The 19,012-nt window shown below is 42.0% G+C and overlaps 1 protein-coding gene across 2 annotated transcripts in view; it reads right to left on the bottom strand.

Annotated features, from left to right (window-relative positions):
* Kmo (kynurenine 3-monooxygenase) overlaps positions 1–19,012 on the bottom strand; it is a 33,404-nt gene that overhangs the window by 4,929 nt on the left and 9,463 nt on the right. For both annotated transcript variants that reach the window (XM_050142890.1, XM_050142891.1), the window contains exons 5-11: positions 16,372–16,420; positions 10,829–10,916; positions 8,987–9,152; positions 5,682–5,753; positions 5,017–5,138; positions 1,825–1,972; positions 257–314 (exon numbers count right to left, since the gene is read on the bottom strand). In XM_050142890.1, the coding sequence (XP_049998847.1) occupies positions 257–314; positions 1,825–1,972; positions 5,017–5,138; positions 5,682–5,753; positions 8,987–9,152; positions 10,829–10,916; positions 16,372–16,420 (703 nt within the window). The remainder of the gene's footprint in view (positions 1–256; positions 315–1,824; positions 1,973–5,016; positions 5,139–5,681; positions 5,754–8,986; positions 9,153–10,828; positions 10,917–16,371; positions 16,421–19,012) is intronic.

The following is a 19,012-nucleotide window of genomic DNA, read 5'->3' as shown; positions in this document are numbered from 1 at the left end:
TGGCAGCTGGTTGGTGGCCCAGAAGAAAAAGTCTGCTACAGGCCCCAGCAAACCTTTTCTAAGTTGACTATCCCGGGTATTGTTGCAGCAATGGAAAGCACTTTCCTCCATGAGTCCTAGGCTCCTCTGTCTGGGTGTTCACTCTCTGGGATAGGCAGTGACTGTGGCAGAGATACTGTTAGAGCGCCAGTGTCATAAACAGGCCCACAGCTGATCATCTGGGCGAGTCTATGTCCCCCTGAGAATGGATACTTACTAAGATCATTATTGAATTTGTCCATTAACTCATCAAATACCAAACAGTCTTCAAAGCCCTGAAACAAGAAAAATGGGTAAAAATAAGGCATAAATAATGAAATACTTCATAGTAATTATAAGGAGAGCTAGTACTGGTGGGAATGTTGCACAGAGAGCTTCTCATCTGATACCTGATCATGATGCAAAGACCAGCAGCTGGATCCTCACGCTGTCTTTGCCTCACTGATCTCGGGAATGAGTATAATGATTTGAAAATGAACAACAAAAAATTTTTAAAGACATCTGTGATTATTTTGGTGGATCTCAATGCCTCTTTAACACTAGCAATTGCATGTCTTTACCATGAGTTAGTTGTAAACTATTTGAGTCTCTAAGATTCGTGTTCAGAACAATTGAATGGGCGGAGCATATAATTCAATGGTTGACTTTAGGTTCAGTTCCCATTACTGCTAAAAAAAATATTAATGATAAGATCAAATTAATTTTGTTTCTATAACTCAAATTTAAAACAAATTTTGAACATGAAGAACTTGAAAAATTTGTAAGGTCATACTAAATGCAATGAAGAATAAGAACCCTGAGTAGTGAATTTCCATTATCTACAAATCCAAACTACAGTTTCAGAGACAATGTAAAAATATGTAAAACGGACTTTGCACTTCAACTACAGCGATTGCACTTGAAATAGTGAATGTACTTTTCAATGAGGGTCTGCAAATTCTTTATGGTATGGGAACTTTAACATAAGGGATGATGTATAAGGCCAAGACCACAGTTATAAATTCTTACCTAAAATAGTTTGTTTTTCCTCGGTACGTGTTGGGGTAGACACTAGTGAAACTTTAGTGTTAGAGATGAAATGTGGGTATCAAGTAAGTTATGCAAAACACATTGTGTAGAGAATCCCGAAGGTAAGGGCTGAACTACTTCCAGAACTCCCGTGTTTATCCACAGGACTGTAAGTGATGTTTACTTATGTTTACTTATGAAACTAAGTGCTTGTGGTTGCTTTGTAGGAAAGTCACAAGCTGCTTTTACTTGAAATAAAGTCCTATCATCAAAGCAATATATGACTAGTGATTGCTAAACTACTATTACATTATATATATACATATATATCTTATTAATGTCTTGCATGTGTATATATATTAATAAGATTCTTGATATTAACAAGATATAGGAGTTCTATAGTTTAAAATTTTCTTTCTAACCACAATACCAAAATTTCCATGAAAGTAGTAGTATCAACATTGAACCAGTTTGGGGTTTTATTTAGACCTGCCAGTCATGTTAGCCGACTCCACATTAGGCTGTAGGCACAGCGCTCAAGAAAACAGGCCGCCATACCATATGTTGTGCTTTTCTCCGGAATGGGTTATTGTATCAGACAATCTGGGCCCTTGACGGAGTTGACATTAGTCTGACTGGGCAACTGGGCTGATGAGGGAAACGGCTGTGCTCTTGGGACTGTGTGGGGATGGTTTAGATGGGGCTTCTATTTAGGATTTAGTATTTGAGACTGATGTTGGGATGATCCAGGAACTTTCCTACAGGAAAAGAACTCACCGCATTCATTCCTTGCCCGAAAAATGGAACGATGGCGTGAGCTGCGTCCCCCATCAGCACACAGTGTGACTTCAGGTGGAAGGGAGAACACTTCACTGATATCATGGGCTGGGCAGGCAACAGGAAGAAGTCTCTCACGAGGGCTTGCCTGCGGAAGAAAGCAATCAGAATATGAACAGGATGCTTGGGGTTAATCACTGCTAAGTTCTTTTATACATTGGCTTCGTTGCCTTGGTATTTTGATGAAAAAAAAAGAGACAATGACAACAGTAAAACAGCCAATGGCGGGGGGGTGTAGCTCAGTGGAAGATTGCTTGTCTACCGTGTTTAAGGTCCTGGGTTCAATTCCCAGAACCAGGAAAAAAAAAGGGGGAAATAAATTCTGCTATTCCAGGGCTAAGGAGATGGCTAATTTGTTAAATGATGGCTGTGCAAGCATAAGAACCTGAATTCAGAGCCTTAATTCCACGTAAGGTCGAGTACAGCGGCACTCGTGTGAAACACAAGGTGTGCCTGGATTATATATCTATAATCCCAGCACTGGTGGGAAATAGAGAAAGAAGGACCTCGGGGACTGGCAATCATTCTGCTGCCAGAATTGTGGAATTTATTCACTGTGCTACAATCGATATTTTTTAATGTTCCTACAAACCAAGATGTTTGCCCATGCTGTGTAGAAAAGATGCACAAGCTACTTTTAGTTGGACTATATTTCAGTCACCAAAACAATATTTGGCTAGTGAGTGGCTCAATCACTTATCCATCACATCCCAGGTATTCATTCACCTCACTGGCAAGCCAGTCTAAGCCAATCAACAAGCTCCAGGTTGAGTGAGAGACCCTGTCTCTAAAAATATGGTGGAGAGTAACTGAGAAAGACACCCATTATCAGCCTCTAGTCTCCAGAAACATGCATATGTGTGTGGACATGCATTTGGACTGCCTTCACCTGTACATACAAACATGTACACTTACAACATAAACATATATACACACATAATTACACTGTTCTCATTACCACTGTTTGTGTTAAGGCTAAACACATACAGAAGGATAAGTCTGGGAGAATTTGCATAATTGGAAATATGTCTGTATCATATATCATGTCATAAAAGCATTATTATGTACGTGGACCATAGTGTTTTTAATGTATCATTGGATTTTAGGCTATTTTTCAAATACAATCGTGTATTTTAGACTCCTGTGTAAATACTGAACAAATGCTGCAGTGTATTTTACTAGATCACAGCAAATGAGATTAATGTGAATCCTTATATCTTAGGAAATCAATAACCACAATCAAAATCATGTCTGGAGAGGTTCGAATAAGTTGGAATAATGGGTTCACGATTTTAGTTGAACTGAAGTAAACTCATCATCTGTTGTTGACCGTGAAGATTAGGGTAGCCACAAAGAAAAATCCTGATATTTGTAAAGCATCAAGAGAGGTTTTCTAGAAAGTATAAATACAAAATTACTGAATGTCCTCAGTAATCTAAAGTCTGAGGGCAGCAAGATGGCTCAGCAGGCGAAGTGCGTGCTCCCAAGACTAAGGACCTGAGTTCAGTCCCCAAAGGTGACAGGAAACAAGGAACTGACTCCCACACATTGTCCCTTGACCTTTGCGTGCATGCTGCATGCCACAGCGTCCTCCTTTCGACAAATAAAACAGTATATAAATGTAATTTAGAAAACTTTAAAAGAATATTAAATACGGCTAAGGATGTAAGAAGCAGGCATGGAACAATTTTAAATGACACAGGAGCTCAATTTGGTGTGCAGACAGGTTCTCGTCAAGGGTAGAGAGCTCTAGGTCTCTGTAGACCAGGAACCTGTGGCAGCTGGTGCTTGTCAAGCCCTACTGGGCAGGGGCTGCACTTCGCATTTTGCATAGGTAGCTGTGGGTTTTATAACTCAGCTCTCAGGAAGGCACCTTGATAATCATCTCCAAGGTGCATGTTGGGAAGTAAGAGGCAGACTGGGTTGAAATCTTGCTGTAGATGAGGCCTGGAGGCACATGGCTGTGTTTTCAGCGCCAGAGGCCTAGGCGTGAGGATTATGGGTCCCAAATCAGCACCGGTTGCAACAGGGAGGCCCTGTCTGAGAAACAAAAAACACCTGCTTCTTTTTGGCCTGATTGTGCCCCACGTTCCGTGTGTGAAATCTGAATCCTCAGCATGACGGTAGTTGCAGGCAGGAACAGGAGGTGGTTCTTTCATGAGCATGGAGTCCAGATCGAATCAGATTCGTGCCTTACAAAATAGACCCTAGGGAGATCCATGTCCCTTCGGTCACAGGAGTTCTCGCAAACAGCAGGCCTCTTCTGTGAGCCAGAAACCAGCTCTCACCAGACCCAAATCTGCTGGGGCCTTGATCCTGAACACATCACCTTCCAGAGCTGGGAAAAAAGCTTTCTGTCACGTCTAAGTCACCCAGTGTGTGACAGTTTTGTTGTGGTAGGCCTCTACAGGTCACACCGTTTCCACAGCACTGTTCTATCTCCCTGGAAAGGACACTGGAGTGAAAAGTGAGTTAGGTGTTGGATGTGTGTGTGTGTGTGTGTGTGTGTGTGTGTGTGTGTAGTATTTGGGGGCAAGCAGAGTCCTTAAATGAGAACACACAGCAAAGTCCACTTGGGGGGGGGGATGCTGACATGGGCCAGTGAGCAGCCAATCACAAACCAGCTAGCTAGCTAATTCACTCAGCCTTGGTGGGGCAAAACTTGGTCCCTGTGGGCCCTATGCTGAGCAATGTATAGGATAATCTTATTTAATCTACAACAACCTGCCCAAGGTAGGTAGTATCATTTAGCAGCATTTCCCCACAAGGAGCCCTGAGCATAGGAAAACACATGGCTAGGAAGGGACAGGCCCAAGACAGGTATCTGTTGTGTCACATATCTGTGTCTCAAAAAGACAAAAAGTCACCACCAGTCTTGTGGCAGGCACACCAAGCCCGAGGAATCCAAGGAAAGCCTAGGGATACTGGCGCTCGTGCTCTTGGGATAAACTGGACATGATTTTCTCAGAATCTCCACTCATAGCAAAAAGCCCATGTAGGCTTTTGCTTTAATGCTGGCTTCCAGATACTGCATTTTTAAAACAATTTTAAAGAAAAGTTGAGGCAGTTTTGTTTGAATTTGGAATACTCAAACCAAAGACAGGAAAGGCACAATTTCCCATGGAGACTTACTCTCCCATCAGAGGGATGGCATCTGGAAAGTTCTTCTGGAAGAAGTTCAGCACATCATAATTTGTTGGAAGGTTTTCAAATTCTTCGAAGGGCATGAACAAGGTACATGTGAAAGATTTGTCCTGTGAAGGAGAGGGACAGTTGAGAGAGAAGACTGTGATGCTGGCACTCAGGGCCCTCATGGGGACTAAAGGATCTCCTGCAGGAGACTATCCAAGCCAGCTTTGTCCCCTTTCCCCTGGAGGAAAGCTCTGCCATGTCTCAGGGGACTCCTTGCTTACTGAGTCACCAGGAAAACTGCTACCATGCAAACCATCTATGTTCACCAAGCAAATATTGCAGTCCTTGGATTGTTTATAGATTGTTTCATGTGATTTTTTTTCCTCCTTTTTTCTTCCTCTTAAGATAGTATTGATCCTATGACAGACAGCAACAGGAAAAAAACGACTACCACAGAACCCAGCAAGCTGGATAGATAAAGAAAAAACCCTGGAGACGAATGAAAGAACGAAGACACATACACTAATGTCCAGACCTTAAAGACTGGAATTCTGGATTAAAAAAAAATGAGATCAACTAGGTTACATAAATGCTCAACACAAAAGTAAGTCATAAAAATATTAATTATTAAAATGATAAAAAGTACATAAGAATTTGTACGTTACCATATTTGGAAGGGCAATCATCATAAAGGCATTTCTAGGCCAAATATGAAGACAATTAGGTTCCATGGCATACTGTAACAAAGAACACAGGCTCGATTAGCAAGCAGCTCATCTCTACCGTGACTGCACTGCTTCCACAGTCACCTAGACCATGCCCACATAGGGTGCACTGCACGCGTGTTACTGCGTGAAGTACACATTGTCTTCGATAAAACTTTGGGTTCTATCTTTATACATTCAAACTTAAGCAAGTTTCTTTAGCCATTTATTTCAAGATTTGAGACCATACTGTAATAAGATATTCTTTCTCTTTCACCCTTTCTACACACAGAAACATGCATGTTGATATACATATGTATGTACATAAAGTATATGCACATAAAACATTTATGTGGGTAGAAGTTTATGTGTGTGCGATTATGTGCAACAGTTTTACATTTTATAGATGGGACAGGAACGCCTTGAGTTCAAGTTGTCAGAACAAAACTGAAGGAACAGCAGTCTCCCAGATACCCTTGTAGCAGCAAAGTCATGGTGTCTTACAAAGGTCTGTGTCTGCCTGGCTTTGCTGTTCTTCTGCTCTTTGTTGTTGTTGTTGCTTTTGCCCCAGAACCCTAAACGAAGTCTAAACCATAGACACTGAAATGAGTCAAGTGCCCAATTGTTTGATTTCAAAGATTACACAGGGACTAGAGTGGACAAGAAAATACAGCTGCCTGGAAAGCCAAGCCACTTCTCCTTAATAAAGAGGGGGAAGGAAGAGAGTGGGAGGTTTGGTGCTGACTGAAGGCATAGGAATAATGGGTTGATGTGTAAACGGCTAAAAGGGGGCCTTGTATAGAAGATCAGAGCACAGACGAGCTAAGCGGGGAACAGCAGGACTTTGGTACAGCTTCACCTTCTGAGCAAGGTAGAGGAGGTAGAGAGGCACCTAGCACTTGGAGCGAATGCCCTGCTTGTCCCTCCTGCCAGCTTTGGTATTTTTATCCTACTCCCTCATCTCTGCAGAACTCTAAAAGGTAAGACAAGGAGGAAAACAACAAGAGAAGCTAACTTGGTTTCCTAACACAGTATCAAAGGTCAGAGTTTGATTAAAATAGTGAGGAAGCCAACATTTAGGTTCTGGCTTCCTCACTGACACAAAGAATGGCTTGTATATCATGGCAAATACAGTATGCTACCAAGAATACACGGAAGTTCACAAAGAGTCCTCGAGTCTAGAAAACTTTAAATCCCAGCTTCTTTATCAGCAAGCCACACTCTGGAGAGATGCTGTATGGGACTGCAGTCTGAAGGCAGCTTGGTGCTGCCTCCCGTGCCTCTCATTTGAAGTCCCTCAAAACATAAATCCAGGTAGTATTCGGATTGTTCCAAACAGCTCTGAGGTAGGCCTTGGAGTGTGAAAGTAGAGATGGAAAAACTGTAGGGGCTGGAGGCTGAAGAGTGCTGTGAACTGGTCTTTCTGGACACGGCATGGAGATTGCACCCAAACACTTGCAGCATCTGTGGCTGTTTGCACAAGTCCTACACAAAATCAGGTCATCTTAAATTTCCACCTAGATAAAGGAGATGATTTTCGGGCTTTGTGCTTTCCTGAAGAGCCTCTGGCAATTGGTAACAATAGAGGAAGAAAATTCTTTCTTCTTTGAGGGTGCGGTCACTGGGAAGTTTCCCACGTTCCAATGGATGATTCCATATCCATGCAAGTATGAACAGCACTAACTGGGCTTAGTGTACGAAAAAAATAATTAGACTAGAATAAAAGGAGGAGGAGGAAGAAGAGATGAAGTCAGGAGGGGGATATGTTGAGAGCAGAGAGGGAGTTATGTCGTTGTGTACATGCATAAAATTCTCAAAGAATGAAATAAAATGAAATAAAATAAAATATGGGCTTTAAGGCAAAGCTAAGTTCACAAACCTTGAAAGAATGAGAAGAATGGAGATGTTTTCCTAGTAATACTCAAAGGCCTTGCATCTAGTCTCTCTCCCCACTCCACACTTGGGAGATGGACCGCAAGTTGCACAGTAAAAAAGAAAGAGAAGAGAGAAAAGAAAGGGGCAAAAAAATTCGAGGGCATGAACTAAGCTGATTTTACACAATGATCTTATGTTTTCTTGGTTTTGATTCCTAGATTTTACTTAGATACAGAAAATCGTGCATATACATGGCAAGGAAGTAAGAGTAAAACTGTGTAAGGGACAAAGGGCAAGGAAAAACGAAGGGCAGAGGCTCCAGGAAAGAATATGCTGAGTGCACAATGCATGTCCACAAACTTGAATATAAAAATAAATGCTTTTAGAAGAGAAAAATAAAAAAAAATGCCTAGAATTGTTTAGGGCTTGTTAAAATGCCCCTGTATTTGGATCATATTTGTCCCAAGATAACTGCTTGAAAAAAATGAGACCTTGAAAAAAAGACTATTAATTATTACTAATAATTACAGTGTCTGAAACGTAAGAAGGTAAGTGACTACATCACAGCTGCTTTATTGTGCACTGTTCTGCTTACATTAGGGCTGGCTTGTCAACAGAATCATCTCACCCTGGAATCCAGAGTTATTGGGTCAGGACCCTCATACAACAGGTACAGGGAAATCAGTGGAATGATTTGACGACAATGAGGAAGAAATGGAAAGACAATGAGATGTTAAAAATATCTATTTGAGCCAGGTGGTGGTAGTGCATGCCTTTAAAGCCAGCACTCGGGAGGCGGAGGCAGGCGGATCAATCTCTGTGAGTTCAAGGCCAGCTTGGTCTGCAGAGTGAGTGCCAGAACAAGTTCCAAAGCTACACAGAGAAACCCTGTTTTGAAAAACAAGCAAACAAAAAGGACGATTTGATTGCTCTGTAGAGTATGTTGGAATGTAACTTTCCTGTCTTGATTAATTAGATACTTTATAGATGCCCTTACTTCACCTAGAAGAGATGAAATCAGATCAAAACTTTAGAATGGGTGTTTTGGATGCAAATTAAGCACTCGATGTTATCTGCCTCATATAAGTGAATGTTCTTATATTGCCTCTGTTAGTATTTCCTTTTCCATAATAAGTTTCTATGTTTGAATGTGACAGACTCAAATAGTTTTGCTTTATTTTTAAACATAAAATTTTATTTTAAAATAATTTCATGCAAAAATTTCCATAGCACTTATCTGCTTCTGGCATAGCATAGAACTTAGTAATGGAACAAAGGGGAATGAGAAAAACACAATTTAAATCTCCTTTCAGAAATACATTATTAATCTACTCCACTAGCTCTCTTAGATGCTCCTATGGGAGATGGCTATGGAAAGGGAGAAGACCTACCTCCCCATTCTTAGGCGGAATTGTCAGCTCCATGTACCCATGCGGGATGTATTGCTGGCTGTAGTCAAAGCGAGGCTTCTTCATGAGGTGGGCTCTGACCGTTGAATAGGCTCCATCGCATCCTACAATGAGGTCATAAGTGACATCTCTGGGAACTTGGTCAGGTCTGAAAAACAGAACGAACCATTCCCCCCCAGCCAACAAAAAAAATCTAGTGAAAACGGTAATGTATTTCGACTTGGGTGTTAAAAGCAAACCCTAGCGGTAACTCAAAACACCCACTTTTAAACATCTAACTTAGAGCCTGGTTTTATCTAGCTTGAATCAACAGATTTAAAATTAAGATGAAAATGCTTGTCCCAGACATGGTTTTGCTTTTGAAAATGAGAATAATGTACCACTACTCTGATACTAAAGACAGATGTGCTTGCTCCAGAAGTGTGACAGAGTTGAAGGAAGAAAATTGAGAAGACAGGAAAGCAGTCCTGAAGTGTAAGGGTAAACACATCTGTAGGTGTGAGCAGACTCAGGAGTATCCGCAGGCATGTGACTAGGGTTTGCTGGAGAAAACATGCTCGGTCTGAGGAAAGGATACTAGATAACAAGCTTAAGAACAGAATACCCTCATCCCTTGTTGACCTCCAGGGTTGGATCCAGAATATCCAAACCTGCAAACGCTCAAGTTTCTTGTGTCTAGCAGCACAGTATTTGCATATGTCCTGCACAAACCCTCCCAGATGCTTCAACTGCTCTCTAGAAATGCTGTGTGAGAGGTTGTGTCACTGGGGAGCTCAGGCAAGGGTAAAAGTCTCGGCGTGGTCGGCACAGAGGACTTCTTTTATTTTTACATTTTCTTGGCGGTGCAATGTCTGTTTCGCACACTTTTAATCTGAGGTTGGTTGTATGCATGGTTGAAACATCCTCAGATATGGAAGGTTTACTGTGCAATGCACAGAGGGCAAAGTGGGAGGAAAGGAAGGATTTTGGATATAAAGATGGAAGTTTAAATTCCTGATTCTGGCAAAAGGCAGAAAAAGATTTCTTCCATTAGAAGGACGATGATTGCAGAGTGACAGTTTCAGGAAGCTGACTTTTCAATCTGGAGTGGAAGAGGGGACACACAGGAGGCAATGGCATGAGCCCACCTCGGCAGGGACAAGAGTTGGACACCATCATATCACAGAAGAAGAAAGAGACCATAGGAAGACAGACACGGTGAATGAAAACGTACAGATTTAATGGGAGAAAATGGGAGAAGAACTCACCATAAGGGACTGATCATGTCAAAACAGTCCCAGGGAAGACAGGAATATTGGAGGGGGGGGGGGAATAGAGATGAGAAAGGCTTCTAGAATCTGAGCGAATGCAACTGTGCCGGGGGTTGGTGCATCATAGACCAGGACCTCACTGAGAATGAGGACAGAGGCCTGGGCACACTTGCTAATGCTAGAAATGTGAATTTGCAAATGATTGTGTAACCCGTGACTGATGTGTGGTATTCTGAGGGTAGGGACATAGAGCTGGCTAAGGACAGGCAGAGAAGTCACACACACATAGACACAAAGCAGGGGAGGGCCACCTATTTCCTAGGAAGAGAGAGTCTGAACCGAAAATGATCACCCGAGCATGGTTAACTGATTATGGTCACCCAAGCATGGAAATTAAGAATTCGCACTTCTGAGTACTTAGAAAACATCGGCGAACTATTCTCAAACCAAAGGCCCTGGCTGCGAAGACTGCAATCATTTAACTCTTTAGAAAGAGCCAAAGAACAAAGTTTGCGGGTAGAGCTCACCACTCCCACCCTTGCCCTCTGAAGTCAAAAGCCTGAATGGTGATTACCCAAGCACGGTGACCACCCCTTCCTCTGGATGGCATTTCGACAGCTTGTGGCCAAAGTGCACCTTCGCATTGGGGTATGACTCCACCGCTGAGGGAAGAAACAAGGTAAACAGAACTGAGTTTTAGTTGTGCTTTACCTAATCCAACCGAAAGGCTGATCATTTACTGTGAACAATAGAGAGAGAGATACTACTTGGTTAATTAACTCTTCTGTTTATTTGTGACAGGGTCTTAATCTTGATCTCATGTGTATCCTAGGCTAGTCTCCTGTTTACAATCCCTCTGCTTCTTCTATTTGATTGTGTGTACCTATCCTGCCAGAATATCTCTTCTCTCTCTCTCTCTCTCTCTCTCTCTCTCTCTCTCTCTCTCTCTCTCTCTCTCTCTCTCTCTCTCAGCTTTTTGAGACAGGGTTTCTCTTTGCAGCCCTTGCTGTACTGGAGATTTGCAAACCAAGCTGTTCTCAAACTCAGAGATCCTCCTGCTTCTGCCTCCTAAGTTCCTAAATGCTGGGATTAAAGGTGTTCACCATGACACCTGACTATTTTCTTTTTAAAGTCAAGCCAGACATAGTGTGTGGCTTTATTTTTTATTTAATAATAATAATAATTTTGTTTTGTTTGAGACAGGGTTTCTCTGTGTAGCCCTGGCTGTCCTGATACTCTGTAGACCAGGCTGGCCTTGAACTCAGAGATCCGCCTGCCTCTGCCTCCCAAGTGCTTAAAAATTAGTGTGTGCCACCACCGCCCAGTAAGACACTTATTCTTAATATGGTTTGTGGATAGTCTAGTGTAACTTTTAGCAATACAGACAAATGAGAAACAGCTGTTGTCACTTCAAGAGTTTTCTACTCATAGCATTGCACCAACTCCAGCACCCCTGAGACTCTTTGTGCCCTTGGAAAGAAACAATTGTCACAAACTTCCAAGCTGCCTTTAAAGCTCCATCTGTGATTGGAAACAGCCAGCCATTAATAAAATGCTTCTCGTCATGTATGCCTATCTCCTTCTTCTCTGGGCTTTTGATTCATGGTACTGCTGAGACACTTGGATACCAAGCGACTGAAAAAACGGTTGAGCTTGGTGATGGTGGTGCAAACCTATAACCAGGTTACTTGGGAGGTTGAGGCAGGAGGATCATGAGTTTAAGGCCAGCTTGAGTTATGTAGTAAGATTGTGTCTCAAGAAACAAAAAGGAATTAAAAAGAAATAAGAAACTGAACCATCTTCTCTATCCGCTGCTGCCAAGTAATCTAGTGAAAATGGTAATATATTTCTACTAAGATTAATATTATACTTCTGAAAAGAGAAATAAGAAAAAGAAAAAAGATTGACTTCTTCCTTTCCTATTCGAATCCCCTTGATCTCCTTTTGTTGTCTTATTGCTGTTACCAAAGCTTCAAGAGCTATGTTGAAGACATATGGAGAGAGTGGACAGCCTTGTCTTGTTCCTGATTTTAGTGGAATCACTTTGAGTTTCTCTCCATTTAATTTGATGTTGGCTGTTGGCTTGCTGTATATTGCTTTTATTATATTTAGGTAATTTCCTTGTATCCCTGACCTCTCCAGGACCTTTATCAGGAGGGGTGTTGGATTTTGTCAAATGTTTTTTCAGCAACTAATTAAATGAACATGTTTTTTTCTTTCAGTTTATTTATATGATGGATTACATTGATAAATTTTCGTATGTTGAACCAGACCTGCATCTCTGGGATGAAACCAATTTGATCTTGGTGGATGACAGCAACTGATGGAAACAGAGGCAGAGACCCACATCAGAACACTGGACTGAGCTCCCAAAGTTCAGTTGAAGAGTTGGAGGAATGAAAATATGAGCAAAGAGGTCAAGACCATGATGGGTTCACCCACTGAAACAGTCTACCTGAGCTAATGGGAGCTCACCGACTCCAGCCAGACTGTGAAGGAATAAGCATAGGACCGAACTAGACCCTCTGGATGTGGGTGACAGTTGCATGGCTGGGGCAGACTGAGAGGCCACTGGCAGTGGCACCAGGATTTATCCCTACTGCATGTACTATTTGGGAACCTATTCTCTTAGGATGTATACCTTGCTCAGCCTAGATATAGTAGGAAGGGCCTTGGACCTTCCACAAAGCAATGTGTCCTAACTTCTCTGAGGATTAGAGGGGGTGAGGTGGGAGGGTGTGTGGAGGGAATGGAAGGAGGGGAAGAAGTGGGAACTTGGATTGATATTTTTTTTTTTAAAAATCTAATAAATTTTTTTTAAAAAAAGAAAATAAAAAGAGAAAAGAGAAAGGATAATTTGTCACATAACTGCAGAAATCGGAGTTTATCAGATACAGTTAGGATATCTTTTTTTAAAAAAAATAAATTTTGTTATACTGGGTTCCAATAAATTCATGTTCATATGATTAAAATATTATATATGTGGCTTGGTATTTGTGTCCCCATACTAGACAGTGCCACCTTTGGAGATTCACAGAGCAGAACATTACATAAAGATCTTGAAAATTCTTTTTAGGAAAAGACTTTTAAAGGTGTCTTGATACAAAAATTACTGAATGTCCCAGCCACAACTATCTTGTTTTCCTTACTGTTAACATGGAATGAGAAAACCATGAAACATTGGTACATGTAATGTGAGTTCACCTGAGAATGGGGTTCACTTACAATGTTTTCAGAGGGGAGGTAATTAAATTAGAGAAAAATAAGTACTTATATTGCAAAGAAACAAACCTTATATGCCAAACAATGCTTGGGTCTCTCTCTATGGGAGGGGGTGGAGAGAAAGAGAGAGAGAGAGAGAGAGAGAGAGAGAGAGAGAGAGAGAGAGATGCACCCACCCCTTTACTGATTTGGAGCCTGTGAAGCACATCCTCAAAGTAAAACAGTATGGAAATGTCATGTAGACCAAGACTGTTATACAAATATATTACAGACATTAATTATTATTTAGTATATGGTATTTATGTATATATATTTATGTATTTATCAGCTCTTTAGTATTTGGTGATGTTTCATATATAATAAGGAGGAAATTGAGTCATTAAAAATCAGAGACTTTGGAATCAACAGACTCAAGCTCAAATCTAGATTCTACCACAGAGGGACCTAAGATCTCTCAGCTTTCATTTGGCCATTTGTGAAGCTGAGCTCAACTTAATTCCGGCCTCATGTAGTTGTTGTGGAAATCGGTGCGTGTGAAGCACTTGCTGTAGTGTCTGTTGCTTCAGTGACAACTCGATCTCATCTTTATCTTAGTAAATTCAGAGATGTTAAACAGGTCTGAGACACCGCTATGCTAAAATCTGCCTGGTGTTTATCTTCTTCCTAAAGACGAACCAGGAAGGTGTGGGACCCTGGCCCCACTTCACCAGCTGTCCGGCTGAAAGAGAGTTCCAGACATAACTGGAGATGAAATTGATTCTGTGGAACATTTAACTTTCTAAAAAGACAGGGACTTCTAGGATCTATCAAGAAGGGCTGGTTAAAGAGGCAACAGAACAAGAGGGAAACCACGCTTTGTGCGGAGAGCCGAGGCTAGTGACATCATGGGTCTTGGAGGAGAACCTACAGCCTCCACTTTGCTAACCCATCATAGTCCCTCTACTTTCTAAATATTTGTCCCTATAGATTAGGTACAGTCCTCACCTCTCGTCAAGGAAACCTCTCCTTGCAATGGATAAAGAGCTTTACAGAAAACCACAACCACGATGGTGGTGCACACCTTTAATCCCAACTCTCGGGAGGCAGAGGCAGGCGGATCCCTGTGAGTTCAAGGCCAGCCTGGGCTACAAAGAGCTAATTCCAGGATAGCCTCCAAAGCTACAGAGAAACCCTGTCTCGAAAAACCAAAAGAAGAAAAAAAAAAAAAAAAAAAAAAAAAAAAGGAAACAACAACCAATCGAAATGCAGCATTATGGATTCATTCCTAAGAATACATCTACAAAACACGCCTGCATCTAATGTTCAGGGGTCACTGTGGAAGGGGCAGGGAGACTGTAAGAGCCAGAGGAGCAGAGAGTTTGCTATGAGATTGTGTCTCCTGGGAATGCCAGAACTTACACCCATAAAGTCTCACCAACTTGGCTGCCTAAACAGGAGCTGGGCAAGGACATCAAACCGGATGGGGGAAAGTCCACAGGCCCAATCCTATACCTAGAACTATAGGCATGGAATGCTGAGAGCGGGAGAAATCAATTCTTTCCCAGGCTTGGTGGTTTGAATAGCACTGGTCTCCTTAGACTCATGTGTTTGAATGTTTGACCCATAGGGAGTGGCACTACTAGGAGGCGTGGCACTTTTAGGAGGCGTGGTCTTTTGGAGGAAGTGTGCCACTGTGGAGAGGGGCTTTGAGGTCCATGCCCAAGCTACACCCAGTGTGGGATACACAGTGGTTTCTGTTGCAGAACTGTGAGCTACTTCTCCAGCACTGTGTGCTACCTGTGTGCTACCCATGATGATGATTATGGACTAAGCATCTGAACTATTAGCCCCAATGAAATGTTTTCTTTTATAAAAACTGCCATGGTCTTGGTATCTCTTCACAGCAATATAAACCCTAAGACACCAGGGAGGAACACACTAATTGGTTATCCGACACCAAATGGTCAGCCCTAAAATATACATACAAATAACAATATACAGACTGAAAAGGTTATATTGAGGAATGAAAAAAGGCCAAGTATTTGAAAGAGAGGAAGGAGGGGTATATGGAAGGTTTGGAAGTGAGGAAAGGGAGGGGGAAATGACGTAATTATATTATCTCAAAAGTAAAAGAAGTTCTTAAAATTAAAAAAAAAGAGAGAGAGAGTAGGAATGTTTGTGGGGTATGCTCTGTGGTAGCGAATCTGTTCATATAATCACTGAACTGGCATAATCTATTGTTAAATTTAATGGGGTCTGAAAGGAGACCAGAGGTGTGAACGGTTATCAGAGGTGTGAAAGATTACCAGAGGTGTGAATGGTTATCAGAGGTGTGAAAGATTACCAGAGGTGTGAAAGATTACCAAGGGGGTTAAAGATTACCAGGGGTGTGGAAGGTTACCAGGGATGTTGTGCAATGGGTAATTAAATTTGCAGATTTACTGGGTAGTTCTGTCTAGGTACTCAGAGTACAAACTTGAGAGCTAGATTTTGCATCTTCCTCCTTCCCAGTCCCCTCTATACATCTGATTTCCTATAAACATAAATCTGACCCTTGCCCCTCTCCCGCCTCTTCACCACACTGTTGTTACCCAGCCTTGCCTGGTGCCCTCCTTAGGCACACCTGGACTGAGGCTGCAGCTTCCTTTCAGCCTTCACAGACATGCGCATCTAACAGGGCACTTGGCAAGCTGTCTGCTTATGTCTGTTGACCCACTGGATGGTGAGTTCTTGACCAGACAGTGTGTGGTAGAATTCCAAGGTCTAAGGAGTGAATTATTTTCACTTGGATACTTGATGAGATGAAAAGAGACATTGTGGCAGTTTTACTATTACACAATCTTATTCTTTAGAGCCCATAAAAGGGAGCAGCAACCAAACCCTAGTAAGTTGAGTGAACAAAAGCATTAGGCTTACCAGTCAGTAGGTCCTTGTTTAACTTCTCTCTGCTTATGGAAAGGATATACTGTAAGAAAAACAAAGTAGACATTGTTTCTGAAGAATGGGAAAATTACTCAGAAAAAAGAAATAGTCACTATTTAGCAGGAGGTTGCAAACTGTTTTAGAACCATTTAGCTAAATGGTATGATAACAATAATACTCGTTAGCCAATGATAATAATGTTAACCAAATATGCTAAATATAATATCCAAATTGTTAGCTTAGGCTTTCTGAAAGCTTGATGCTAGAAAAAGCAAAACCTTCTCACAGAGAAAATATTAGTTCCATTAATTTAATTTTAACGTTGTGAATTTTTTATTTCCATCAGAGCTCTCTAAATATGGCTGTTACATTGCTTCTCTACTGATAACAGCAGAGCAAATGCACTGCCCCCCCCCCCAAATAAAACCCTACCTCCAAGGCCTTAATTTTAGAAAAAGCTGTGTGCGAAGATAACAAGGGCCTTTCACTATGACGCACGTTGTTTATTTCAGACCGTGTGTTAAAATGTAGCAGCTTATATAATGCAATGCACGCATGGTGTCCAGGGACCATAATACTTTAAGCATCAATTCAATTCAAATGTTTTGTTTTAGCTTAGTTTAAAAACAGAAAGAAAAAAGTTCAAGTAAAATAAAAAATGATCCAGAATTATAAATCTTAGGTTGCTTGGACTCATCGTCACAGGAGTAAAGTCACAAAAAGTTAATTTTAAGTATTACTTACTTTATAGCAAACATGCCTACCAGGGAGCATGAAAGTCACAATACCGTCTTATGATTTAGAGTGACTTCATTAAGTATTTAAAGTGTAACGTTTTTCCAAATCATGGGAGACCACACAGTTTTTAGCATGGAAATTCTAACTTACAGCTCTTCTCGTTCTGCAGTAGAAATTTCACCTTAGCAGTCAAATCTAAATTTGGTATAAAAACAACTCCGCCGTATTACAGTGACGGTGGCTGAGGACGTGCTTGCTTCCTGTGGTGGCAGGGCAAGAAAAGCAGTGGTTCCTCCATCTTGTATTAGTGCAGAGGCCCGTTTCTACAGTTAACTAGAATCTGATCTCTTTGTTGGAGAATGCCTTGGAAAATTGGCCTGCTCTATCTAGGAAGCAAAGGTCAGGACGTCCTAACTAATTTACCTTAGCCTTTGCTAACACCACTTGTTTGTGCGGAACCTCCCTCCAGCTAACCACTTAGAGGCTGGAAAAAGTGCTTGCTTCAGACTGTTAACTCTGTGAAGCCCCCACCCCCACTCCCACAGATGCTGAGCAAGATTCCTGGACAAGGCCTCTGCCCTTAAACAAAACAAAAAACAAGTTCTGGTCGAACGGCCAGGGGCTATGGTTCAAGGGTAGAGTACTTGCTCAACTTGCCCAAAGTCCTGGCCTCCACACCCAGCACAGCAAGGAAACATTATAGAGGGTGCTAGGGAATGCTCCAATTATAAATATTCCTTTAAATTAATGTGGTGAAAATGGTCTTTGCATCTTGGTTATTGGGCTTGTGTGCTGTTGGAACCAGCAGACATAATAGTCCACTGGGGCCCCCTGGACTTCTCTATGGTTTACTTCCGCTGGATAGCATTTCCTCATAAGCAAGAGTCAGTGCCGTTCCTGCTGCAGGGCCTGCCTCCAATACCTGTTCTAAAAGGCTGATCCCTCCAGGAACTAATAGAGGAAAGGAGTCTAAAGATAGAAAGCAAAAGGATAAAGGCCACATTAGACAATTTATTTGGAGATATGCAATGCAATAATTTAACATAGACCATTTCAGATACAATGAGGGAAAGCAGTCACTTTCTCTGCCCTCCACACCTTCAAAGGAAAACACTTCCCACTAAGAGAGCAAAGTATCTTAACTTTGAACATAGACACTTAGGAGTTTGCCGGAAACTTTGACCACCTCTGTATAATTGCACGGTATCCTGACAGCTCCTAGGGCAGTCTCGGAGGAAGAGCGGACTGTCCGAACAGCCAGGAGGCATCTATACATAGTGGGGGGGAAAGGGCCAAGAGACACACAACTCGAGGAGGAAATGCTATGGAGGATTTGGGAAGTCGGTTTTGCACACCTGGATATCTAAACTGTGTTTCTTATGCTTTGTCCATGGCCCAGAGCTCTTCAGTGGATCCATTCTCTCTCCCTCTCTCTCTTTCCCTCCCCTACTCTCCCTTCTCTCCTTGTCTTCTCCCCACTGTGTGTGTGTGTGTGTATGTGTGTGTGTGATATACATGTGTGATGGTATGGTATGGTGTCACGAGCCACTTCCCCCCTAAAAATCATTACAGGAACCATCACCCTGGGGAGTCTGCAGGGAACCCCACACCCATAATTATGTTCTATTGACAGAACCTGCCCCACACCCAATTAACTGTTATCTGTTAGCAGAACGCGCCTCACATTCCAGCTATCCAGGGAACCAGGTGTGGCAACTCGTGACTTCTTGGCCTACGTGACGAACCTGAACACAGGGGCTATATAAACAGCAACCATGATCCTAATAAAGGGGGCTTTGACAAATCTGCTTGGCCTCATTCTTCTGTCCTAGCTCATTCCCTTCCAGGTAGCGCCCCTTCGAGACCCTGGAATAACTGATTGCAGGGTGGGTTACAA

The sequence above is a fragment of the Alexandromys fortis genome, unplaced genomic scaffold (genome assembly GCF_014885135.2).
Source record: "Alexandromys fortis isolate MF-2015 unplaced genomic scaffold, M_Fortis_MF-2015_v1.1 scaffold_51, whole genome shotgun sequence".
Classification (NCBI taxonomy): domain Eukaryota; kingdom Metazoa; phylum Chordata; class Mammalia; order Rodentia; family Cricetidae; genus Alexandromys; species Alexandromys fortis.
This window is presented reverse-complemented; position numbering and strand designations above follow the sequence as displayed.